At 37.6% G+C, this 27,824-nt stretch overlaps 1 protein-coding gene across 3 annotated transcripts in view; it reads right to left on the bottom strand.

Annotated features, from left to right (window-relative positions):
* Positions 1-1,528: 1,528 nt before the first annotated feature.
* ADGRL4 (adhesion G protein-coupled receptor L4) overlaps positions 1,529-27,824 on the bottom strand; it is a 111,785-nt gene continuing 85,489 nt past the window's right edge. For all 3 annotated transcript variants that reach the window (XM_036351737.1, XM_036351734.1, XM_036351736.1), the window contains 3 exons: positions 4,266-4,357; positions 2,605-2,773; positions 1,529-2,249 (listed from right to left, as the gene is read on the bottom strand). In XM_036351737.1, the coding sequence (XP_036207630.1) occupies positions 2,187-2,249; positions 2,605-2,773; positions 4,266-4,357 (324 nt within the window). In that variant the 3' untranslated portion in view covers positions 1,529-2,186. The remainder of the gene's footprint in view (positions 2,250-2,604; positions 2,774-4,265; positions 4,358-27,824) is intronic.

Below are 27,824 nucleotides of genomic sequence, written 5' to 3' on the forward strand. Positions count from 1 at the left end.
ATATTGACTCAGGAAGCAAAAAAGAGGAGGTACCTGCCTTTGAGGCAGAACAAAACCTGGTACAATGAATGTTCAAAGGCTAAATAATTGCAATGCAATGTGATAAATGGTAAAATAGATATCTACTAGACAGCAGTGACAAAAAGGTGGAAGTATTAATTCTTTGTGTGAATCAAGGAAGGTTTCATCGAGAAAGATACATTAGGGATAAGTAGATGTTTGTCAGAGTAATGATGGTAACAGTGAGAAAATTCCAGAAATAGGGGATTAGGTAACAGATAATACGTTTGGGGGAAAATAAACAGTTTGGTATGACTAAAGAAACGTTGATAGGGCAAAAGTGAAAACCAGGGAGGTAGGGTAATATGAGAAGGCCTGAAATCTCATGCGAAAGAATATAGGTTTCATATTCTGACAAGCTCCCTGTTATGCCTCCTCTTTTACTTATATAAGGAATTTTGTGATTACATTAGGCCAACCAGAAAATCCATGATGCTCTTCCAATGTGAAGGTCAGCTGATTATCAACATAAATTCCTCTCTCCATGCAACCTAAAATAGTCATAAGTTATGACTTAAGGTGTGGACATTTTGGAGGGTCATTATTCTGCCTACCACCCCATGGATTGAACAAATTACTTTTCCATATGAGATTCCCCAAACACTGTCCTATAATGACAATGACAATAATAGCTCTTAGGTTTACTATGTAAGAGATAAAAAAAAAAACATAATAAAAAGTTATGATTATGGATTGTCTAAAAATGGCAGGTAGCTCAAGGACTTAGCAAAGCAGTAGCAGGATTCATTTAGATAACATTTTATTTGTTAGAGAAAGATCTGACAGACTGCATTTCAACAGCTGGAGAAATTAAAATCACAGCATTTAGCGTATTGGCATACTTTTACAGGTAGTCTCAGAACAGTGACATATTTGAAATCTTAGTCAGTTCTTCTTCATTTTAATGAGACAATTTGAGGATAGATAGCAGCAGTACATTTAAACAGATATGCTTTAATAGATAGTGGAAAACTGTCAGAAAATAGATTCACTGTGAAAATTTCTGAAGTTCTTAGTGATTTCTTTGTCATAAATAACACTTTGAAGTGTATACTTTTCTGAACAGAAAAAAAAAGCAATTCACTTTATGAATACTTCCCTATTTACAATGCCCTTTTAAAAATGGTAAGTTAAAAGGGAATATTGCAATGTAAACTATAATATTTTTGAAATTAAAAAATAAGGAACTCAACTATAACAGTCTAATGAGATACAATATTTTTCACTACACTGAAGGTCATATACTAGAAAGCTTCAGCTTTATTTACAGGCATGAACAATACTATATTTTGACACATTTGTGCATTACTGATTATGCATTTGAAGTTACAATCTGTGAAACAAGTATAGAAATAGCATATGCCTCATTCTAATGTTAACATAAAAACAGAACGGAAATGTGTGTGTTTTTCTTTTGTGAAGCTGTGCAGTTTTTAGAAATATTGGAAAAGAAAGTGAATATAACAAATACAGGTGCAAGTTATTTTTATTTTATTTTTTAGGTGCAAGTTATTTTGGTAGAAATTTATGTTCAGAACAATTCATGAAATGGTAAGATGTGTTTATTCAATTCTTTATTTTATCTTTATAATTTCTCATCTAGTTTACAAGAAAAAAGCACTCAAGTTCATTCAAAATACATTCCATTGTTATGACAGTCATTCCCTTTCTACTATTTTATATTCTGCTCCTTTATTCTCTTATGTTCCACTTTCTGTAACAGAGCTCATTACCAAGGTGATAGGGGACTAGTTTTAAAGTCAACATGAGTCATAAAATATCAAGCCAGTGGTTTCCTTCAGGACATTCATATATTTCTTGTGTTAGAAAGAAAATCTATCCTTGGGCACAGTGATATCACTCCCGAGAAACCAATTACTTTCCAAATATCTGTAGTATTATTTTTGACATAACTAAGTCATGTAGGGAAGCATACTGTAGCTACATGGTACATAATTTCACCTATTATATTCAGTTCCTACACTGTAAACAGAAAAACTGACTTTAAATATTTGCTTATCTAGTAATTAATTGGATAATTTGCTTGAGTCATTTTCATGCATTGGCCATCCACAGCTTGGCTTTTTTATTTTTGTGTAGCAATAATTATCCATAGTTCCCTCTGTTTACCTTAAACATCCAAAACAACAAGGGACATTTTTGAACAACCTATAATATTCTTCCTGGATCTAAAGAAAAGCAAAAGGGAAGAGAGAAATATTAAATATAATTTCAACAATCACATCAAATTATTTTCAGATCACATTTCATTGTTATGTTTTCTAAATTATTAATGCTTTGTAATTATCTGTGAGAATATGCTCAAAGGAATATAAGCTATATTTATATTCCTAGTAGCAAGTTTACAAAAAGCATATTTTTCTGAGAACAGGTAGGTGTTCTGATTTTTTTTTATACTAAAATGTACTGCATTTAGGCAATAAAGGCAGTCATGCCTTTATTGAGAATAAGGGTTTTTATCAATTTGGTAACTGATGCTATATGAATATGTCATAGAGTTGGCCAATATAACAAACCGCTTACCTTTCTAGATAAAACACACAGGAATAAGAAAATGAACATTCCTTGGAAGGCATTGCTGATGGTGAAGAGGTAAGCTGTCACCACTGATGCATGTACAACATGAAGGACCCCAAAGATCCAGGTGGTGCCAAGAAGGAACAGGAGAGCAAGGGCTCCTCTGGCACAAGACCTAGAAAGTGTTTGAAATGTTCCCGTTAAGAAAGTTACATGTACTCATATCCCCGATTCCTCATATTATGTGGGAAACTAGTTTGTGGTATAAGTGAGAAATCTTGCAAAAACCAATAACAATTTGATAAACTCTGACAAACTCTGCACAGTTAATGGGACAGCCTTTCGAGCATGCTCCTGCACTGTGGCAAGGATGGGCTTCCAAAACCAAGGTAGCGTTATTAAAATATACCATTTATCAAGGAATTTTCTTAATCTTAAAAATATTTTTATCTGGTGCACTGCAGTGTGTGTGCTTTGATTTCACATCGAATGTTGCAGTAATTCCCGAAGGTAACACATATGTCTGTTAGGAAATATTTTCTTTAAGAAATCTTAAAAAGTAAACCATGCAAACTGTCGTCAGCGCATACAGTGGGGCCTTTACTTACGAGTTTAATTCGTTCTGAGACTGAGCTCGTTAAGGAGCTCGTTAACTCAAATTACTCTATCAACTCAATGCAAAAAATCGGCCGAGAGACAGCTGGTATCTCAAAAAAACTTGTTAGTCGGGACACTCTTAAGTCAAGGCCCCACTGTATACCTGACATCAAAGAAAACTTTCCTTTCTGGTTTAGTAAAATATAAAATTAGATTTTATTTTATAGCTTTTCTAATACCGTTACCTCCAAATAAATTCATGTCAAAATACTAATTTCTTAAAAATTAAAAGATAATGCATGCCCATACTCACTCTTACTTATTTTCAGCCTTTACCCTATGACTTTTGGTAAACCACTATTCAATCCTGCTCACTGCCTTAAGAATGAGGCAACTAATGATTATTTTTTTATTCTTCTTAGTCTAAGCATTCTTTATGCAGAAGATGTTTTAGCAGCGTACTTCAGAAAATTAAAACCAGCACGCTATGTGAAACTATGAATGGTGAGTAGTAAAAGAAAGGAATCAATCAAACATTTGCTAAATTCTAACTATAAATCTTGTGCAAGGTAATGAAACTACAGTAGTGTTTCCAAGCAACCGAAACATCAGTTATGTCTAATGTTCCCTATGATACACTAAAGTTTTCCCTAAACAAACTTTTTTCACAGTCTTAATAAGTCAATGTTAAAGAGAGGGGTTAAAGGAAAAATCATGGCCACATGTAAAGTAGGAAACACAAGGAAGAATCTCAGGAACGAAACTTTTGAGAAGTGTTTTGCAAAAAAAAAAAAAAATCACTAAGGCCCACTTTTTCTTAAAATGGTCATTGTCTTTCTTTCAAAGAGAAGTACGCTTAAAAAGATTATTTTACTTACCATTTGATAAGTGGTAATTGTAGGCTTATTAAACATACTAAATGCTACTTAACAAAAAGTACTTTAAGCATAGAGGAAAAAAGCATGAAAAATCATTCAAAATTTGTCTTTTCAAAAGTTATTTGTGCCTTATGTTACTAAAGCTTTTAATCACACACACACACAAAAAAGTAGACTTAATGGAACATTTACCTTATGTTCTCATAGCAACTGACTTCTGGTTTCAACCCTGCAGTGTGACGAAAAACTTTGTATATGATAAATCCAAAAGCCAAGAGATTAACCTGAGAAAATAAATTAATTTCAAAGGAGATGATAATTTTCATAGTAAATTATATGCATATAAAGGAAATAAACAAATAGTAAAGATTTCAAATATCAGAAACCAGAAAATCATGGCATTTTTATGTGCATTACAAAGTACAAACACTCTGGTGCACTTAGCCAAAAAAAAAAAATCTGTGGTTGATTTTTACATTCTCACTGAAAATTGTTAGTACACATGGTAATTAGTACAATTTACCAAATTGGACTAAGTAACCTGTTCAAGAAACTTCAGATTTAATTATCACATCTATAGATTGATGAGTATCATCCGCTGCCAATATTATGGTTAATATACATATTCAGATAACTTTTGGTTTGAAAAACTTTATGAACACTTGAGAAATCAAATATTTGTTCATTAAATCGTGTTTTGTTTCTTTAAGGAAACATGTTCGTGATAATTCTGTCAACCCTTTAAATGAAAATAGAAATTGAAAGGAAATTAGAAAACTCAACAAAACACTTTCTATTGCTAGAAAATGTTTGAATGTACTTTCTTTTATATAGTTCATCTAGCTATCTCTTTTAATATTTGAGATTTGATTTCCCTAGATTTAACTTCAGAAACTTTAAAATGTTAATCAATGAAATGTTTGTTTGAAGGTATATATACATTTTGTTGATAAACATTTAGTATTCCTATATTTTTGGAAACCTGTAAGTCATATTTAAGTATCAGAGGACTAATTGAGACAGATATTTTAATTGAATATCTATATTAATATGAGCATATTAATAATTTTTAAATATTAAATATTATAGAAATAATTTATATATTAATCCTTTATTGAATATATTTTATTAATCCAAACAGATTTTCAAAAGCCATTTTGTAATAGCAATAGCAAAGTGTAATATTTTAACTTTCAGCTAATTTTTAAACGAGTATTCAAGAGCTCATAGTTATGGAAAGATTCTATTCCATATTTTAGGACATTTTATATTACTTCTCAAAATAAAATTTAATAATTATTGTTATAAAAAGCAGTTTTATGTAATGGCTCAGATAATTTTATGTTGTCACTTCTCCATGGAGAAGTCCTTGAGAGCAAAATCTTAGAGAAATAAGGTCTAATCCCTTTTTCCTGCTTCCAAATGTTTATTACTTCCAATTATACGATTAATTAATTCTAATTACACTAATGCTTTCATACAAAGAAAAAAAACTTTAGCAATTGCAGTGAGAAGATAAAGTATATTTAATAGATTTAATTGACAGTTTCATCTTATTGTATACACAAATAACTAATTGAAATGACAATTTAATTTTATAAATAATCTTTACTACTTATGAAAAAGAGATGTATCATATTTTCTAGGTTTCTATACCTATTGCTGCTTTAAATAAAACAATGGTTGTATTTAGTTGTATAAATATATAAATTTTTAAATAATAAAAATGTTAGAATTTTGTTAGTATAAATATACTCAATACATTATTGGTTTGAAAGCTTCAAATAACTCTTATAAGATGTTTATACTGAACTTATCTCAACAAAGGGAGAGTTATAACATAAAACAACTTTAAATGATAAAAATTATTCTCTAATGCATCATTTTCCCAGGAGTAATTTATAATAGTCATCAAATAGTTTCTTAAATTTCTGTTTTTAATAAAATATATTTGAAAAATAGTTGCTTGTACTGCTATGGTTTCTCAGAAGTGCAGATACATTTTGGACATGCTCTTCTACATCATACGGTAAAGAATAGAAATGGAACATTTCCTATAGGTGATCCCATTCTGAAATGGAACATTCCCCATACGTGATCCCATTTTCTTTTCTGTACAAAAGGAAAAATGTTTACATCCTTGTAAAACCAGGTGCTGCTGGACAAGTAGGAAAATAATTCCTATTCCATAAACTTGTATTTTTCCAATTGTAAGAGAAAAGAGGTTTAAACATGTTTATAAAAAGGTATTATGGTTTTATGAAATGAAAATAATCACACCTTGATTGTGGTATCCACCAACATTGATAATAATACAAATATATGGAACTCTTTATTTGCATTTCTATTTGCATGTCTATTGAGTGTCTGGTATATTGGTGAGGACTGGTACATATTAATGAACAAAATAAACATTGTCCTTTGTTCTCATAAACTTATTAAGAAGAAGGTAGTAAACAATCATACAAATACTTATAAATCTACAAACTGTGGTAAGTGCTATTAAGTCACAAATTTAGACTGTTAGGAGTGGCAAGATGGGGCTAGATTAGAATGAAGATTTGGGAAGTACCTCTCAAGATTTAGCATTTAAACTGGTACCTGATCAATTATAATACATTAGCAGATCAAGAATGAGGGGAGAAGTACATTCTATGAGGGAAATTGAAAAAAGCAAAGAGGAACAAAAGAGTTGAGAATGTGGTGTGCCTTGAAGTAATTAATAACAGTGGCTGGGGTGTAGTAAACACAGAGAAGAGTCCCATGAAGTGAGGTGGCCAGGTAAACAGAGATAGTTCTTGAATTTTATCTTAAATGCAAAAGTTTTTATTTATTATTTTACTTAGTAATCATACAAAAAGTACTGTAGGGCTTTTCCTTAAGGAAATCACAGCATAATGGAGAAGATGAACAGTCAGTAGGCAAGTTCAATACTATTCAGTAAGTGCATGCAATTGTTTGCATTGTAAAGAATACAGGTGGAAACACCCTCATGTTTTGATTCCTAAGCCAATCTTAAATGACCAGAACCAAAGAATTTCAAAACAGAGAAAATAAATGAGCACTTTGGATCACAGCCATTGGACCTACCTATGCACACTCATTTCCCAGGTGATCGCATCCTGTGACTCAAAATATTATCCTTAGGTCCTGTCTGACCTCACCACTCATAAATGTAATAGGCATCCTGGATTAAAATGTCAAAACCCAAACTGCTAGTCTTTTTTCAAAGAATTTATTTTTGCTGCAATCTTTCCTGCCCCCAAAACAAACAAAAAATAAATAAATAAAGTTATCTCCTCTTTCTAGCAGATCAGGCATATTTATCAGCCAACCCTTTACCTCTACCTTCAATTCATATTTAGAATATCTCTACCATGCACCATCTTCACAAGTCCTACCCTAGAAGGGGCCGCCATCGTGCCTCCCTGGGCTACTAGAAAAGCCTTTTAATCAGTCTCCCCTCTTCTAGCTTGCTTTCCTACAGTCCCTTCTCATGACAGAAGACAGATCTCTTTAAAATGTAAGTTAGGCCATTTCTCTATTCAGAACCCTGGAATGGCTTTCCATCTCAGAGTTAGACCTGAAGATTTCACAATAGCCTCTATGATCTGAAATGATATAACTATTCTCTCAAGTCCTACTCCACCTTCTGATCATGTCACATTGGATTTTTTGTCCTTCCTCCACCACACCGAGCATGCCTTGAGGGTGATTGTACTTGCTGGGCCCTCAGAGATTCCCCCTAGCTATTTCCCTCACGACCTCCGCTTAAATGCTGCTTGTCCACATACTGCCTCCCAGTGTACTTTTATGAAAATTTGGAACACAAATGATAAATCAGACCTGAGATCAATTCCATGGAAATGTAGAGAATGATGGTATTCATTACCATGTGAACAATGCTGATTCTGTATGCCAACATGTCCTTCCCTTGCCTTCGTCACTGGCAAACTGACAGACTTTCCTACACTAAATGTTTGTTAGCTTCCTCTGAGTCCTCTTCTAGGCCTTGACCTACGGCTTCAGTGCCTATCCTTGCACAGTCCAGTTTTGGTAAAAATCCTGCTAAGTCAGCTTAAAGAGGATCCTCCTACTCTTGATATCTAATCAAATTCCTCATCCCCCAGCCTTGATATCTGATCATCTTGACCTGCCTTTCAATAAGAATATTGTTAAAGTAAGTGTATAGCAAGAATTCTCCCTAATCTTGATGTATCCTCTAGTAATTTTTCACCCACCAACCTCAAGCTACCCCCAACACACAACCTGTTTCTTGGCTATAATCCCCAGATGTCTTTATTGTATTTAGAGTTGAAACGAATCTGTCTCCCCTATTGTGACAGTCTTGACACCCATCACAATAGTCCCAAATAAAGTCTTCCTTACCATTTTAACAAATATCAGAGTATTATTTTTTAAACAAAACTAAAAGTTAACATCAAGTTATAATAAAAGCCTAATATGCTAAGTGTCCGGCCAGCCGTTCAACCAATCAAGGCATAATATGCTAATGATATGCTAAGGCTGCTCAACTGCTCACTATGATGTACACTGATCACCAGGGGGCAGACACTCTGACCGATAGGTTAGCTTGCTGCTGGGGTCTGGCCAATCAGGACTGAGCGAGATGGGCAGGACATGCCCTGGAACCCTCCCATGATCCCTCCCCGGCTGGCCAACCTCCCAGCCCCGATCATGCACCAGTGAGGTCCCTCCGCCCCGCCTGGCTTGTGCCCTCTCACAATCCAGGACACCTCGGGGGATGTTGGAGATCTGGTTTCAGTCCAACGACAGAACGACCAGTCACTATAATACGCACTTACCACCAGGGGGCAGATGCTCAACACAGGAGCTTCCCCTGGTGGTTAGTGCACTAAAACAGGGAGAGTGCCACTCAACCAGAAGCCGGACTCATGGTTGGCAAGTAAAGCGGCAGTGCTAAGGATGTCTGACTGCCAGCATGGGGAGCAGGCTTAAGCCGTTAGTGGGACATCCCCTGAGGGCTCCCAGTCTGTGAGAGGGCACAGGAATTTCATGCACTGGGCCTCCAGTATATATACTGGTGGGGTCCCTCAGGGTAGCCTGTGGAGATTGGGCCCCAGCTTGTGCGCCCAGCCTCGCAGTCCTGCAGCCCCACCTGGCACCCTGCCTTTACCTGGCACCACCTGCTCAACTGCTCCACCATCCCACCACAGACCCATTCTTGTCAGGGCCCATCAGGGCCAGCAGCACCTACACTGCTGCCCGCTGCCAGCAAAGCATCACCAACACCCACCATGTTCCATTCTGCCCCCTGGTGGTCACCCCATGTCATAGCGAGCAGTCGAACTGGTTAAACAACCACCAGAGGGGACAATTTGCATATCAGGCTTTCATTATATAGGATAGGATGCTAGTTTAAGTCCCTTTTATAATAGATTTTAAAAATGTAAATAAAGAATTAATATCACCTAAATGCACATGACCTTATTTACTTAGAGGTAGAAATTAAGTTGAAAGTCTGCATTTTACATGATATGGAAATGTCTCTTTTTTGGGGTGGGGGGATGTTTTATGAAATAAGTATGAATGGTCTGATATGAAATAAAAAACAAAAGTTCAAAACAAAATTATATAGAATTAAAATTATTTCTGATAAGAAATAGTTTACAATTGTTTCAGAAGTAATGGCTTTGAGGATAGAGAATAGAGAATCTGCATTTTAGGTTAAATAGTTGGAAAAATACTATTAGCACTATGCTACAGGCAACAGTTACATCACTGATAACTAACTTGAATGTATAATTTTTAAAAATATTTGAAAATCATTAATACTAACTTTAAGAAAATGATGCCTTTAAAATTATTCCCACTTTGGCTCATTAGTATATACATACATGTGGTAGTTTTATTAGTTGTGATTCCCTTATTATTTATCTCTAGGTGTTAATGCCACAAAAGCACAAGAGCTAATTAATGAGTTGCAAATGAACAAAGTCATTCATTATCATCTTTGTCTCAATAAAAAGAAAACAGTTTAGCTTGTCAAGTAGGGGTTCATTTATAATATTTTTCTAGGAATAAACAAGACAAGGACATCACATGGCAAATACAAGAACTCTTGAAATTCATTGCTGCACTTTAGAATACAAAAGAGAATGAAAGTAGCTGTGAAGAAAAAGTCATTCAAAGTCATGAAAAGTTAACCCTTGAGAATAAAAGTAATATTTTAAATTTAAAATAATTACCCTTGCTTCATCTTAAGGGTATTTATCTGTACAGAAATCTGTTCCTTAACTTCATTGACATATGTGATTACTTCAAAGTTTGGCACACATGCTCTGATGTTTCACAGAGTGTGATAAAATTTTTAAGTGCCTTATTTTTTTAAAACAAAAAATTTAAAGAGATGAGCTGGAGAGAACAGGATCTAATTCTGAAAGATTTCGACCTACAGGTACATTCAACCCAAGGGCTTCACATTCAGACTTCAAAATGAAGCATCCCAATCAGTCATTTTTCTTTTCTTAGTCTTTCCCTCAATAATTGATGAAGCCATCTATATGCTGATGTCAGATCTCACAAAAAAGAATGAGACAATTTCTCTTACAGCACTTTTAGACCCAGGCTTTAATTTTTCATATATATCAAAAGGAATCTGGTTCATTTAAGAATGTGTCATGATCACAACTACTGTGTCCTTTCAAGTAGTTTTATTGCCTTTAAATGAACTGGCCCAGGACAAATTTGTTTCTGCTAAGGACAAAAGGTGGGCTTTTTTCAGGCCTTCTGAGAGGCCATGAAAAAATATGGACTCATTCTCAATCACAAGACCCCTGCAGAGGCAACTAAGTAGTTTTCAATTTAAGCTTTAAAATTAAATAAAATAATCTTTTAATAAAAAAATTCTGTACTAGCTAGATTGGAATCAAGTAGAGTTTTGACTTCTGTCTGATTTCCTTTTTTTATTATTTCCCAATTAAAATCACTCAAGTAAATGCTTAGTTACAATGCTAATCACATCGGATTGGAGTATTAAGCAGAATAATCCAGTCTCCAAAAAATGTCCACACCCTAATGTCTGGACCCTGTGAATATGTCAAAAGGAGTTTGGCAGATAAAATTAAGGTTGTGGACTTTGAGATAAAAAAGTCATCCAGTGACATCCTGTTGGGCCCAATGTAAATCTGTGAGCCCCTAGAGACAATAGGGGAAGACAGAAAAGACTCTGTGAGATGCAGGACAAGAGAAGGCAGGAGAGATGAGCCAGGAGTAGAGGTCAGAGAAGACTGAGGACAAAGTGAGCCAGGAAATGTGGGAGTCTCTACAAGCTGAGATTGACTCCTGTCCAACAGCCAGCCAGGAAAACAATTGCATGAAAGTGAATTTGGCCAATGACCTGAATATACATGAAAATAAATTCTCCCTTAGAGCTACCAGAATGGCTGATGCCTTGATTTTAGTTGAATGAAACTATGCAGAGAAACTAGCTGAGCCACACTGCACCTAGACTTCTGACCTACAGTGCTGTGAGCTAATAAATTTATGTTGTTTAAGCCACTAAGTTTGTAGTAATGAAAGACAGCAATAGAAAACTAATACAGGGTTAAAAATATATGTGAAATACCCTATACTAAAGTGTTTCCTATTTTTTAAATAAAATTTATAAAATAAATGCTTATTTATCAACTAGAGGCCCGGTGCACAAAAATTTGTGCACTGGGGGGGGGGGGGGTTCTTAGCCTGGCCTGTGCCCTCTCGCAGTCTGGGACCCCTCACAGGATGACCAGCTGCTGGCTTAGGACCGCTTCCTGGGGGATTGGGCCTAGGATGGCAATCAGACATCCCTCTGGCAGCCCGGCAGCCCTCGGGGGATGTCCACTTGCCAGCGGGGAGCAGGCCTAAACTGCAGTTGGACATCCTTAGCGCTGCTGAGGAGGCAGGAGAGGCTCCCACCATCACCGCTATACTGGCAGCCATCAGCCTGGCTTGTGGCTGAGCAGGGCTCCTCCCATGTGAGAGTGCCCTGACCACCAGGGGGAAGCTCCTGAATTGGGCATCTGGCCCCTGATGGTCAGTGTGTGTCATAGTGACCAGTCATTCCCAGTTGTTCTGCTGTTAGGGTCAGTTTGCATATTACCCTTTTACTATATAGGTTAGAGGCCTGGTGCATGGGTGGGGTCTGGCTGGTTTGCCCTGAAGGGTGTCCCGGATCAGGGTGGGGGTCCCACTTGGGTGCCTGGCCAGACTGGATGAGGGGATTATGGCTGTTTGCAGCTGGTCACACCCACTTCAGGGTGGGGGTCCCCACTGGGATTCCTGGCCAGTCTGGGTGAGGGGCTGAGGACCGTTTTCAGGCTGGTGGGTGACTGAAGCTCCCAACCTCTCCTTTTTTTCTTTTTCCTTTTTATTCTGGGATTTATTTACCTTCTATGGCTGTCACTAGAACTGAGAGCCGGCTTTAGCTCTGAGGCTCGACTCCAGCTCTGAGACCCCGGCTGCTGAAAGCAGGTATCTGTGTTTGTTCGGCTTCCATAATTGAAACACTGTTGCAGCTCCAGCTCTGAAGCTCGGCTGGCTGAAAGCAGGTTTCTCGGGTTTGTTTAGCTTCTATAATTGCAACATTGTTTCTTAGAGTGCAGCTCAGAGGCCGGCAGCGGCAGGCAGCGAACGTTGGCTTCCTCCATCACTGGAGCAAGCAAGCCTCCTGTTTGCTTCAGCTGCCTGGCTGCCGGCCACCATCTTGGTTGGCAGTTAATTTGCATATCGCCCTGATTAGCCAATGGGAAGCGTGTCGGAGGTACCATGTTTGTTTATTATTAGATAGGATAACTCATCCTATATAATGAAGAGGTAATATCCAAATTGACCATCACTCCAACACACAATATGACCGCCCCTATGTGGACACAAGGTGGTCAGCAGGGGAGGGCAGTTGGGGGTACTAGGCCTGCAGGGGAGGGCAGTTAGGGGTGACTGGGCTGGCAGGGGAGGGCAGGTAGGGGTGACCAGGCCAGAAGGGGAGGGCAGTTAGGGGCAATCAGGCTGACAGCGGAGCAGTTAGGCGTCAATTAGGCTGGCATGGGAGTGGTTAGCGGGTGATCAGGCTGGCAGGGGTGGTTAGGGTGTGATCAGTCTGGCAGGCAGAAGCAGTTAGGGGAAATCAGGCAAGCAGGTAGGCAAGCAATTGGGAACCAGAAGTCCTGGATTGTGAAAGGGATACCAGATTGGAGAAGGTGCAGGCTGGGCTGAGGGACACCCCCTCTCCCCCCCCCCCCGCCCCCCCCCGTGCATGAATTTCATGTACCGGGCCTTTAGTTATTAATGTTCTAGATATTTGGTGAGTAGTCAATTATATAAAATCTTCTTTATTATTTGTGGATTCTGCTTCTATATTTCTTAAAATACAAAGATACAGATAAATTTTAATTAATAAGTGACTTCCTTCCCAAGAAATAAGAAATGCATTTTGAATTTCAAGTATCTGTCAATTATTTTGTCTGTAATTCCTTCCTTTATAGGCTGTTCTCATCAGGTTGCCAGATACAGGATGCCAGTTAATTTGAATTTCATATAAATAACATATTATTTTTAAGCAATTTTTTGTTTATCTGAAATTCAAATTAACTGGTCACACTGTGTTTTGTATGGCAACCATTATTTAAATTAGCTGGCCACCCTGTGTTTTATATGGCAACTATTAACTTCATAGATTTTAATTTATTTTATTTTATTTGTTTAAATATATTTTATTGATTTTTTACAGAGAGGAAGGGAGAGAGCTAGAGAGTTAGAAACATCGGTGAGAGAGAAACATCGATCAGCTGCCTCCTGCACATCTCCTACTGGGGATGTGCCCACAACCCAGGTACATGCCCCTGACCGGAATCGAACCCGGGACCCCTCAGTCCGCAGGCTGACGCTCTATCCACTGAGCCAAACCGGTTTTGGCTTAATTTATTTTTACATCTGAGGACACTGACTTCTAAGTAGAAAATCCCAAGAACATCACCCTCTTCAGATAGGCTGATCCATAACTATTTGGGAAAAGATCTCAAATGAAGAATGGATACATTTTTAGATGTGGAAACTGCTGTGGAACATGTGTACTGAGACTGATAAAATATTCTCAAAGTGTATAGCAGCTGAAATCACGTCTAAAAGGTTTGAGTAAAGAATACACCCAGACATGACAGAATTCCTCCACCTGTGCATGGTGAAGCTGTGCTAGGAAGTGATGGCTGGGCTGGCACTTGTTAAATGCTTTTGTTAACAAAGTGATAGTTGGAAATAAAATTTTCAAAGCTTAGATGTAAAATTTTATTAACACAAATTTAGTGAAAATAGACAAGTTATAATACCACAGTTTTTGTTGACTTATGGTCAGAATTAGAGAATGGTATCACTTTTTTTCTCTACATGACACTGCTAGGAAGCAGTTCTCCAAACCTCATCTTGTTAGCATTCGCTAAGCTTGGGATTCAGCATCCTTGGGAATATCTACAGAGCTAAGGGATACTTCTCTGCTCAGGTTATTACCAACAGGCTCAGTAGAGAGCAGACCAAAGAGAAATGGGAGTGAAGTCTATAATTATATGAAAAAAATACATATATTAAGAGTAATCTGAAACATCTGAAACCTGAAAATATAACAAATACATTTAAGTAGGCTCTAAATATCATAAGAACATCTTTAATAAATTACTCTGGGAATAACAGTACTCATGATATTTCACTAATATCTTAAGGTTTACACTTTAGAAGACAGCAATGTTCTTCCACCGTGCATTGACCACTGGGGCATCAAATGGATGGATAGTTATTCTGAAATAAAAGAGTGTTTTCTATATGCCAGACACTATTCCAAGTCTTCTCTATTTTATTAATTCATTTAATCATCACACCAACATAATGCGGTAAGTATTCTTATTATCATTGTCATTATCATTATCATTACATTAACATTTATGGCAACAGAGGCATAAAGAGGTAAAATAACTTGGCCAAGATGATATGGTTAGGAAGTAGCCAAGCCAAAATTCATATTGGTTCCAGAGTTTATACTCCTAAGAACTTAACAAAACTAGCAAACCACAAATGAAGGACCAATAAAGAGAAGTTAAATTGACATCTGAAATTTCCATAATTTAACTGTTTAGACATTCATTTATATTAACTGCTGAAAGTTACTTCATTTTAGAAATGGTTAAGTATAGAAGAGTAAAACATTAATGAGTAGTTATGTGGTTAGTTAACTGGCATTAGGGTTCATTGAACTTCGGATAACTGATGAAGAGCCTGTTAACACTGAACAGGATTTAGTATGTTATGCCAGCAATCCCCAAAGGAGATACCTGTCCTCATTGTTCTCTGTGGTCAAAGGATCTAAGAAGGTGGTAATTCTTCCTGTTCTGGTGAAAAACAGAGCTTTCTATCCCTTAGCATTTGAATATGGTTACCAGGTTCATGCTAGAGGACTCCCAAGTGCAATGCCACAATAGTCTATTGGGGCACAGGAAGAACATTATTAGAATTCCCACTGATATTTTTCTAAGGAGAACATTAAGGTTTAATACTTAAGATAAAGATGACACTGGTAGCCTCGTTTTTAACTTGTCAAATAGAGTCACATACAAGATACAAACCAAAAATAAGACCCAAGATGTCTACAAGTGCACTATGGGTTAAAATTCATACTGATGAATATTCAAATGAGAAAATGACAAAACTGACATTTTTCCTACTCCTAGAGTGAGTTATTTGCCAGCTGATTTGCATGTCCATGTAAGTCAGCCAGGTTAAAATCCATGAAGATCTAATCAGATTTAATAAAATATTATTTAAAAATTCAAATTATTAAAATGAATATTTGAAATATGCATTAAGATTCACAGCTTTTAATCATATTTAAAGTCATGCATATCAAGTAAACACATAATTTTTCTTAAGTCAATGATACATGTTTTGAAGTTTCTTTTAATGTTTCCTACTTAATAGTGATAGTTTTAAAAAGTCATGTCCCGTTAAGGAAATGCTCTCATCTTTATGATGAAGTTAACTGAAATAGTACATGGAAAATATTATGGCACAAACAAATACATCTTCTTTATAAATTTAAATATATATTTTTCAATAATAAAAGTGCAATTAGGGAGCATTATTGAATTTCTGAAGAAATTAGTATTAGAACAGAGTAGTCAGTGTTGTATGTCCACCATCCAGTCATACTAAAGCACAGATTTAATGTATCTTTGTAAAGTTCCAGCTCTGATAACCATTAAGTATTAAAATAAACTGAACTTAGGGCTAGACATTGGGATTTCTGTGTTAAAAACATAATACTAATAATATTTTAGTAAGGACCATATTGAACATATTTAAATATTGTCATTACATCTTTAATCTTTTAGATTATATTTTCAATTGTTTTATAATATACATTATATATAGGGTTGATCAAAAGTAGGTCGACAGTTGTTCATATGGAAAAGAATACAATAATCTACACTAATAAAAGACAAACATGCAAATTGACCATACCTTTGCTACACTGTAAGCCATGCCCACCAGCCAATCAGAGTGACTATATGCAAATTAACCCAACCAAGATGGTGGCCGGCAAACATGGAGATGAAGCAAGCAGGAGGCTTGGTTGCCCCAATGATGGAGGAAGCCAAGCTTCCCAGCTGCCACGGCGGCTCTGAGCTCCACTCAAAGCAACGAAGTTTCAATTATAGAAAATAAATAAACCCCAGATACCTGCTTTCAGCCGGCCATGGCCACAGAACCACAGAGCTGGAGCGAGCAGGAGTGGGTTGCCACTGGTGATGGAGGAAGCCAAGCTTCCCTCCCGCCAGCCCAGGCTACAAAGTATCAATTATAGAAGGTAAATAATCCCAGAATAAAAAAGAAAAAAGAAGAAAAGGAGAGGCTGGGAGCTTCCGTCGCCAGGGGGGGGGGGGGGGGGCTTGGCCAGCCTGAAAACAGCCCTCAATCCCTCACCCAGGCTGGCCAGGCACCCCAGCGGGACCCCCATCCTGATCCGGGACACCCTTCAGGGCAAACCAGCCAGACCCCACCCATGCACCAGGCCTCTATCATATATAATAAAAGGGTAATATGCAAACTGTCCCTAACAGCAGAAGGACTGGGAATGACTGGTCACTATGACACACACTGACCACCAGGGGGCAGACGCTCAATGCAGAAGCTGCCCCCTGGTGGTCAGTGCGCTCCCACAGGGGGTGCTCTGCTCAGCCACAAGCCAGGCTGATGGCTGCCAGTACAGCGGTGGTGGTGGGAGCCTCTCCCGCCTCCTCAGCAGTGCTAAGGATGTCCGACTGCAGCTTAGGCCTGCTCCCTGCTGGCAAGTGGACATCCCCCGAGGCATGCCAGGCTGCCAGAGGGATGTCTGACTGCCAGCTTGGGCCCGGCCCCCCAGGGAGCGGGCCTAAGCCAGCAGGTGGACATCCTTCAAGGGGTTCCAGACTGCAAGAGGGCATAGGCCAGGCTGAGAGACCCCCCTGAGTGCACAAATTTTTGTTCACCAGGCCTCTAGTTAATAAATAATAAAAGAACTTTGTGTTTCGATTACTCACAATTATAAACCTACTTTTACCCTATCCTACATAATGTATAATGTAATGTGCTTAAAATATTAGTGCACTAGTAAACGTATGTAATTTTTCAAGATAAAAAATTATACATTTATTGATGTATGAATAGCTAAATAATTTCTCTAGTTTATTATAGATTCCATTCCAATATTTAATCATCTTAGGCATTAAAAATATTTACACTTCATGTTTTTAACGTATTTGCATTAGGAATATATTAATAGCTGATTTTTTTTTAGTATTTAAAAAATAATTTACTGGTCTCTAAAACAGAATCAAAAGGTAGAGAGAACTAAAAATTTATAAAAGTGACCTTCATGGGTCTAAGTGAATGTCATGGGGTTATTTTTTATATGATTTTAACTCTAGATGGTTATAAGTAATAGAAAGATAATAGAAAAGGAACAAAGGTAAAGGAGAAAAACAATATGTGAAGAGTATTTCCAGCAATTGTTTTATTTAATGCAATAATGAAAATTGAGTCATACCATCTCTTGTTAACATAAGCAAGAAAAAAATGTTCCTTATATATACATGTGGTATAAAATGAAGACAGAGGTTTGTAAGAATTAACTAATTTTATAAAAAATATGAAATATTTTATTGTTATTCAGCATCTAGACAGAAATTGCATAATTAAATTTAAATTGTACTAAGCTTATTACCAATTAAAAAGGTAAAAAAACAAGAGATATAATTGCTCCCTAACTTATTAAAAATTTTATTTTCAACATTTAAAGTCTACTTTTATTCTTCCAATTTTAATTTATTTTTAAAATAGTAGCTGTGTATATAGAGTTGGCATCATGGTCTTCATTTACATATTAGAAATCCAGTGCATAGTAAGAACCCATGGTGTGGGACTTTTGCCAATCATATTGTTTTTGAAAACCTTTGCCATTATTTGGCCAAGACCTCATTGTATTCAGTTAAACATAAAATGCCAGCCCTAACTGGTTTGGCTCAGCAGGTAGAGCATCAGCCTGCGGACTGAAGGGTCCCAGGTTCGATTTCGGTCAAGGGCATGTACCTGGGTTGCGGGCACATCCCCAGTAGGGGGCGTGCAAGAGGGAGCTGAATAGATGTTTCTCTCTCATCGATGTTTCTAACACTCTATCCCTCTCCCTTCCTCTCTGTAAAAAGTCAATAAAATATATTAAAAAAACCATAAAATGCCAATTAAATTCCTAGTTGAAAGCATGCTATAGATAGATAGGTGGATATAGATAGGTAGGTAGGTAGATAGATAGATGATAGATAGATAGATAGATAGATAGATAGATAGATAGATAGATAGATAGATAATGATAGGTAGATGATAGGTAGAGTAATCATTCCTAAGGAAAAAAAGAGATAAAGAGTGATAGGCTATAATGAATGTTCCTGTGTTATTTCTTATGTGAAATCTTCTCAAGAAAATCTCATTTCCATGATGATGATTTGTTTAAATTTCCTTTGGGGAAAGAAATTGACACTTTTGACTAACTACTATGCTTGCATCATTTATTTATTAATTCAACAATATTACTTGAGTGATTACTACCTGATAAACCTCAAGGATAGTATAGTGAGAAAAATTCCATAAGGTTTTGCTCTCACAGCACTTAGTCTCCTGGAGAAGACAGATATGAATCGGTTATTAGTCAGTGATTCACACTAATGTGTCATTTTACATTGAGGAAAGTATTCCAAAGAAAATAATGAGCTTCTATGCAGGCATGTGACAAAAATATCTAGACTGGTGAGTTGAGCCAGGGAGGACTTCTTCTGGAAGTATAGTTTGAATTGATATCTGAAAGTCAAACAGGAGTTAATTGAGTAAAAGGGTGGGTAGAGGGAGGCCACAGGGAGTGTTTTGGTGCAGAGGTGCTGACGTGAGAAGGTACATAGAACCTCTGAGAAGCTGTGAAGCAGACAGTGATTAAATTGCAAAGGTCTATGGGACTCTCTTGGGAGACGAGGTTGAGCAGCAGGTGCCAGAACATGAGGTGCCTCAAAGGTAGAGTGTCCACCTTATCCCTATTTGCCATGGCCAGTAATTTTCATGTCTGTTGCCCCGTGTTCTGTTCAGTTCAGCATTTGTCTGAGTTTTTTTAATTTGCTTACAAAACTTAGACAAGCTTGGGTAAGTTTGGTAAGCTCTTCTTCCAGTTCCTGCAGTGTTTTAGTGACTGTGTGAGACTCGCATGTGCAGTGATCATTCTAACTTTCACATGTTGAAATATGCAAGATAATCAGCGATATCTCACTTCTCTTTCCAGACCCTATCCAGATATGGTGTGAGCATCAGCTTGCATTCAAATACACTTCGTGGTTAGGGACAACTACCTCCTCCGTGTCAGGGAACAGTGGAAGAAAGATTCCAAATGCTGTCATTTTCAGGCACATAGTGCTCTATTCCAGATAATTTTTACATTGTAGAAAAAATTACTTTCAAAATAGACTTTTGAATGAGATGTTTTATAGGTCTACCAATACAATAAAATCAATTCGAAGTACTTTTATCACCCACTATCACTCTCAAAATGTCCAAAGTTTGATAATAAACCAATATAATTCTTATCATAGGCTTTGTTAAAAGTTTTAGACTTGATCCCAAGAGCAATGTAAAAGTCAAGAAACATGTAAACAGGGCTGAAGAAATGTTCAGCTTTGCTTTTCCAATATATTGCTTCAAACTTACTGATATATTGTCATAGAGTTACTTGCACGTGACTTCTGGAGATGGTTTTTGAGAGCAAGGTTTTTCCATTTGTCCCCCTTACTTACTAGCACAGCCTTACTAGGGACTTTAATACTTGATAAATATTCTGAAATATTCAAAATGTTGTACCTATTTTTCCCCAGGTTTTTTTTTCTTTTTATATTACCTGAAATTTTATTTTGATTTACTACTACCTATATGAATAGGTTAATACTAATTAGAGAAAATCATAAAGATTTTACAAAGATTCCAAAAAAACACACTTTTTCCCCTAGAAGAAAATAACTGTTCATTAGAAATGTAAAATTAAGGACCACTTAAATGGATGAAGCTTTTAACTCACTTTTCAGCTTTTTCTTTATTAGACAAAATTTTTTAAAAAAGGATTTGAGCAATTAGATGTTGTACAGGGCATTGGAAATTGCTTAATGATACCCATCAATTTAAATACAGTAAACATCCAATATATGTATTCCATATATTGATCTATAATCTGATGCAGTCAGGACTTTAGACGGGATATTTTGTTTAGTTGTGGGATATTCTGACAAGTATTTAGATTAAAGCAATACAAAATTAGGGAAGAAAAGTTCAAGAGTTCCTTCATTTTCACTATGATGCAAAGTGATTTATTCTGACATCTTTGCTAAGTAAAATTAAGAACTGAAAGCTTATAAATAACTTTTAGAAGGTCTGCGGTGCCAGGTCTCTCAAAACTCACCCTGAACCCATTTGTGGAATTCAGGAGATAGGAACAAGTGTTTCAAGAACCTAACAAAGAACTATTCCCTTCAATCTCCTGTGTGCGAGAAGAGGAAAGGCTACGTGGTAATGAAACAACACAGAATGAAATTTTGCAAATCATTGAGCTTGCCTTGACTTGTTAGTAGCTGCGTGGTCCCGAATAAATTGCTTAAGCACTGCAAGCCTCAGTTTCCGATTAGTTAAAATACAGATAAACAGGTGGTTCTTAATGAAATAGTGTGAAGTAAACTGTAATGACTAAAGGATGTGCCCTAATATCAAACAACTTGGGCTTTTTTTTTTTTTAAATCTAATACCATCAGGAGGCATATTTTTTTTCATCAGAAGGATTTTAAATATTCTTTTCTTGGGAAGCCCTGAAACTAGAAACAACATTTTCATATGAGAAACAGAAATCAAGACAGAGCCATACAGATAGTCTATTCTCTCAAAATGAGTAATTTATATTTTACAGGAAATATTGAAGGGAATTGAGGAATATAATAAATACTTATAGAGAATATTAAATATTTCCAGATGTGTAGAACAAGGGCTCTGCAAATGTTAATAAATACTGATTCAAAGAAGGCCTTGCTCACTCTTCTTGCAGATCAGCTTGGGCAAGGACACTTATGCTGGGAAGCTGATCAGAAGTATAAGGCCCTACCTGGTTTGGCTCAGTGGATAGAGCATCAGCCTAAGGAATTTTTTTTCAGTATTTTTTGTCTCTAATTTATGTCAAGTTATTAAATTTTTATGAAATTTTTAGTATGAGTCCCAAGCAGATTATCTGTGAAGGTATTTCCAGTAAGAATATAGTTCCCATGTATGGGAATACATTGAAAACTACAAGTGCATTATTTAAGATGTTTTTAAACTCTACTTTTTCTTTAAAAATCCCAACTACCTATAGTTCTAAGAAGGTCAGAATAATATGAAAAATGTAGCTAGATGTTACATGTACTAAAATGTTTATTAATACATAATATGGAGGAAAGGTTAGAATATTAAAGCACCTTAAACTACAGAGGTCACAAAAAGATGCACCTAACAAATATGATGCCATTAAATTAAAACATGTAATTAAAATGTTAATGCTGTTATCCACAACAGTTAAAATTTACAATGGGTAGGGTTTCTAATATAGCTTCAGTGGAGTCATCTAAAAGACAGTACCCAAACAATAATTTTAATTCCTTTTAAAATATTTATGCCATTTAAAGCAAGCGGCAAAATAAACTTTTATATAAGACTTAATATCAAAGTCTAAACTAGTGGTTTCCAATGAATAGAAATGGGGATATTGTCCCCCATGGAACATTTGGTGTGCCTGGAGGCATTTTTGGTTATCCTATATAATAAAAGCACAATATGCAAATCGACCAAATGGCTGAACAGCAGAACAACCATCCAGACAACCATCCGGACGGCCATTGGGGACCATGCTATGACACCCACTGGCACCAGGCCAGCCAAGGTAGCCCAGTCATCGCCCCATGATCACCCTGCAGAGGGAGGCCCAGGCCACTGGCCAACGGGGTGATCAATCAGGGGGTTCCACAATTGCTCCAAAGAGGGAGGCCCAAGCCACCAACCAGCACACTGCAGTAGGTGTGCAGGGTCTCCCTCCTTGAGGGAAGCCCGGGTCCCGGGTGCTGGCAGCCAGAGGGAAGCCTGGGTCCCGGGTGCCGGTGCCAGGAGAAGGAAGGCCTACTCTTTCATGAATTTTGTGCAGCAGGCCTCTAGTATACAGGTGGTGGTGCTACTGGCATCTGGTGAAAAGAAGCCAGAGATTCTGTTAAACTCCCTATAATGTACAGAATAGCTGCTATAAAATGTTGGTCCAAAATTTTGGTCAATGGTGCCACTGCTGCAGAACTGTGGTCTATCATAATCTTTTCTTCTGTTTTATATATTGCAATTTAGCCATTTAGACAGCACAGTAGACAATATGTACTGTTGGCAAAAATGTCAGAAAAAGGACATTCTCATATTGTTGGTAGAAGTATCAATTGGAGTAAATGTTTCGTAGGCAATTGTAAATTTAAAAATCTGCCTCTACTTGCATTTCTACTTTTAAGAAGCACTTTCTAACAATTTTACATTACGTATATATATAACTATATTGGAACAAGAATCCTCTATTCGGTATTATCTGTAATAAGAAACTCTTTGAAACAAATGTTCATTAGTAAAGAAGAGGTTAAATAAATTAGAGCACAGTCATAGGAGGCAATAATAAGAAATGGTAGAATTGTATATTCTAACAAAGAAGTATTAATATGATATATTTCAGGTTATAAATAATTCAGGTTGCTTGAATTTATAAACAAAATTCTTTATTAAACTGATGTAAATAAATTTATATATGTGTGTGTGCCATAGCAAAGGTCAGGAAGGAGCAGAGTAACCATTAAGAAAAAGAGTAGTCATTGAGAATATGAGTATGGGGTGAAATGTTTACTCTTTACTTTACACAGTCTTGTAATATTTTCTTTTTTTTTCAAGCTTGGGAAATTTGTGAAATTAAAAAAATGTATTAAGAATGCATCACATAATAATAACTATATATACACACGTCCATCTTGTAAGCATTATGTGAGGCATTAACTTTGAGTAGGTTTTACCAGGTGTTTCCTGGTGAAAGGGAATTAAGGTAGTGTAGACATGGACAGAACAACTGGAGGAGGCCACTACAAACAACTAAGTGCAGTTCTGGAAAACTTGAGAAGAGGTGGGTAAGAGTAGTAATACAGAAATGCTCAATTATAAGAGTAGTAATTTGAATTTAAATGAAAGCTTAAATTATATAATGACAATACCTTATTTGGACATAGTTTAATTCGTATTTGCTTCAATCAAGGAAACTCTATTCTTCAATATTGAACATGCCTATGAAAAACTTCAATTTCTACTTAAAAGTTAAATGATTTTTGCAAATTCTTTTTTATATTTCTGTACTTGAACCTAATCCCTTGCATGGTTTAAGTTGAAAGAATACAGCATTAAAGATGAAAAATGTCAAAGATAGAAAGAAATTATCTTCAGTTTGTAGCTTTCTTTTCAAAGATCCAGAAGCCTTTTTCTTATTGCAATCTTTCAAAAGCATGGCTAGACATTTTTATGTATAGTTACAATCTCATTATTCTAAATGTGGTGATTCTTAGATGGAATTAGTGGGGTCGCTGGCTCATACTCAGAATTCTGAGAGATCCTTATTATTAACTAGAGACCTGTTGCACGAAAAGATTTGTGCAATAGGCCTTCCCTTCCCCTGGGTCCACCGGCACCCGGGACCCAGGCCTTCGCACTGGCTGGAGCCGCCTTCAAGCCTTCCCTGCTCCGGCCAGAGCCGCCTTCAGTCTTCGCTCTGCTACTTCGTGCATACGTATGCAAATTAACCGCCATCTTTGTTGGTGGTTAATTTGCATATCACTCTGATTAGCCAATGGTGGCATAGTGAAGGTACAGACAATTTGAATCTTTGTCTATTATTAGATAGGATGAGCCAATACCTGGGAAGTACTTTCATTTGACCAATTCAGGAAATGTTGCTACTCAAATACCTAATCAATCAAAGTTATCAGAATATATGAAATGCTTGAATGTTCCTTTGAAACAACATAACAAAGGGTATGTTAGTTCAGTGCTGAACTAACTCAGCTTTTACTCATTTACATATTGTTTGAAAGGCATTTTATATTATAACTAAAGGCCCGGTGCACAAAAATTTGTGCACTTGGGGGGAAAGGGGGGCCCCTCAGCCCGGCCTGTGCCCTCTCGCAGTCTGGGACCCCTCGGGGGATGACCACCTGCTGACTTAGGCCTGCTCCCCGGGGGATTGGGCCCAAGATGGCAATCAGACATCCCTCTGGCAGCCCGGCAGCCCTTGGGGGATGTCCACTTGCCAGTGGGGAGCAGACCTAGGCTGCAGTCAGACATCCTGAGCGCTGCTGAGGAGGCAGGAGAGGCTCCCACCACCACTGCTGTACTGGCAGCCATCAACCTGGCTTGTGGCTGAGCAGAGCTCCCCCATGTGAGAGCACCATGACCACTAGAGGGCAGCTCCTGCATTGAGTGTCCGCTCCCTGGTGGTCAGTGTGTGTCATAGTGACCAGTCATTCCCAGTTGTTCTGCTGTTAGGGTCAGTTTGCATATTACCCTTTTACTATATAGGATAGAGGCCTGGTGCATGGGTGGGGGCCAGCTGGTTTGCCCTGAAGGGTGTCCCGGATCAGGGTGGGGGTCCCGCTTGGGTGCCTGGCCAGCCTGGCTGAGGGGCTGATGGCTGTTTGCAGCTGGTCACACCCCCTTCAGCGTGGGCATCCCCACTGGGGTGTCTGGCCAGTCTGGGTGAGGGGATGAGGGCCGTTTTCAGGCTGGCCAGCAACTGAAACTCCCAGCATCTCCTTTTTTTTTTTTTTTTTAATTCTGGGATTTATTTACTTTCTATAATTGAAACATTGTTGCCATCACTGGCGCTCCCAGCTCTGAGGCCGCAGCCAGATGAAAGCAGGTATCTGGGGTTTGTTTAGCTTCTATAATTGAAACATTGTTGCTTTTGGGCTCAGAGCTGGGCCACGGCAGGCGGGGAACTTTGGATTCCTCCATCACTGAAGCAAGCAAGCCTCATGTTCACTTTAGCTGCATGGCTGCTGGCCATCATCTTTGTTGGCAGTTAATTTGCATATCACCCTGATTAGCCAATGGGAAGCATAGCAGAGGTATGGTTAATTACCCTTTTTGTCTTTTATTAGATAGGATTAGAGGCCCAGTTCATAAAATTCATGCACTTGGGGTGCGGGGTCCCTCAGCCCAGCCTGCACCCTCTCACAGTCCAGGAGCCCCTGGGGGATGTCCGACTGACAGCTTAAACCCACTGCCCTTGGGCTGTCAGTCGGACATCTTTAGTGCTACCACCTCTGTGATCGCCAGCTGTGATCCTGTCTTTTGGCTGAGTGGTTCTCCCCCTGTAGGAGCACACTGACCACCAGGGGGCAGCTCCTGCATTGGGCATCTACCCCCTGGTGCTCAGTGTGTGTCATAGCTACTAGTTGTTCACATTTGGTCTATTTGCATATTAGCCTTTTATTATATTGGATCCCAAACCAGACATGCCTCAGTGCTCCATTCATAAAAGGAAGCAAATATCACAGAACCTAGTCCTTACTCTGTAGATTAGTTATAAACCTGGAGAGGTTTTCACCAAGTTGTGTATTAATTAATGATAAGATATTAGTCAGAAAAATTTTGCAGGAAGTGGCAGGATTATTGATTGCAAAGGCCCAAGAAAATATCCAAGGAATAGCAACTATTCTAAGGGGCATAAAGTTCTTGGAGGAGTTGTTTTGGGGGGATATGCAGTGTGAAAAAAGGCTGAACATAGGCAAGGTTCAGCTAGATTTCTGAGAATTTTATGCACCAGCCTATGGCATTTGGTCTATTGGCAAAAAATAACAACAAACACACACACACACACACACACACACACACACACACACACATACACAACAAAAACAAAAAACTATCAGAACTGGGATTAAGAAGATAGGCCATAGACTCAATTTCATGAATGTGAGTTCCAGCTCAGGTAATTACTAGCGGTTGGATAAGATATGCAATCACTCTATGCTTCGATCTACCCAACTTCAAAATAAAATAAATTGGGTGTGTGTTCCCACATACACACAGCCATGTTGAGTTGTTTGAATGATTAGATAGAATGTGCTGACACATGGAGAATATTTACATCAATGCCAGAAATACATTACAATTTAGCATAAACATTCTTATTTTTCTTATTAATAGTTCCCATTATCTGAGTTTATTATAGACAGATTAAACAAATGGGAGAAAATGGCAGCAGAAAGATAGGTTAGAAGACAATTGCGAAAGATGCAAAGTAAAATGAAAAGTGGGCTTTCGATTAAGACAGAGAATTTTAAGTTCTAACATCAATATTATCTGTAGACTTAGAATCTTGGAACATTTGAGTCAAATCCTATTTTTTGTTAACTATAAAATTGGATATTAATGTGATATTTAAGGAGACTAAGTATTAATGTATTAACTGTGTGTTTCAAAAACAAATGCTGCTCAATAAATTACACATTTAAAAATTCTATTAGTAATCTTACAATCTTAATACAGGATAACAATGGTTTGACTATGAAAATAGAGAAGAAACAGGTACACGTATGAAGGTAAAAATTTGATAAATACTGACATCTAACCAAGGGAGTGATGAATCTATGAAATATGATTGTTGAATATTTTTAATAACACAGATAATAATTTTGTTTTGTATGGTATTGTTTTATTTACAACTAGAGGCCCTGCACCCTCTCCAATCTGGGACCCCTCGGGGGATGTCTAAGTGCCGGTTTAGGCCAATTGGGCCTAAATCAGCAGTTGGATATCCCTCTCGCAATCGGGACTTCTGGCTCCAAATCTCTCCTGCCTGCCTGATTGCCCCTAACCACTTCTGCCTGCCAGCCTGTTCAACCCCTTAACTGCTCCCCTGCTGGCCTGATCGCCTCCAACTGTCCTCCCCTGCAGACCTGGTTCCCCCCCACAACTGCCCTCCCCTGCAGGCTATCTTTTGACAATGTTGGGGTGGCCATCTTGTGAAAACAGGGTGTGAGGGTCAATTTGCATATTACCTCTTTATTGTATAGGATGGTTACTATTTTGTTTGTGCCCTTT

This window comes from Myotis myotis, unplaced genomic scaffold (assembly GCF_014108235.1).
Source record: "Myotis myotis isolate mMyoMyo1 unplaced genomic scaffold, mMyoMyo1.p scaffold_m19_p_2, whole genome shotgun sequence".
Lineage (NCBI taxonomy): Eukaryota > Metazoa > Chordata > Mammalia > Chiroptera > Vespertilionidae > Myotis > Myotis myotis.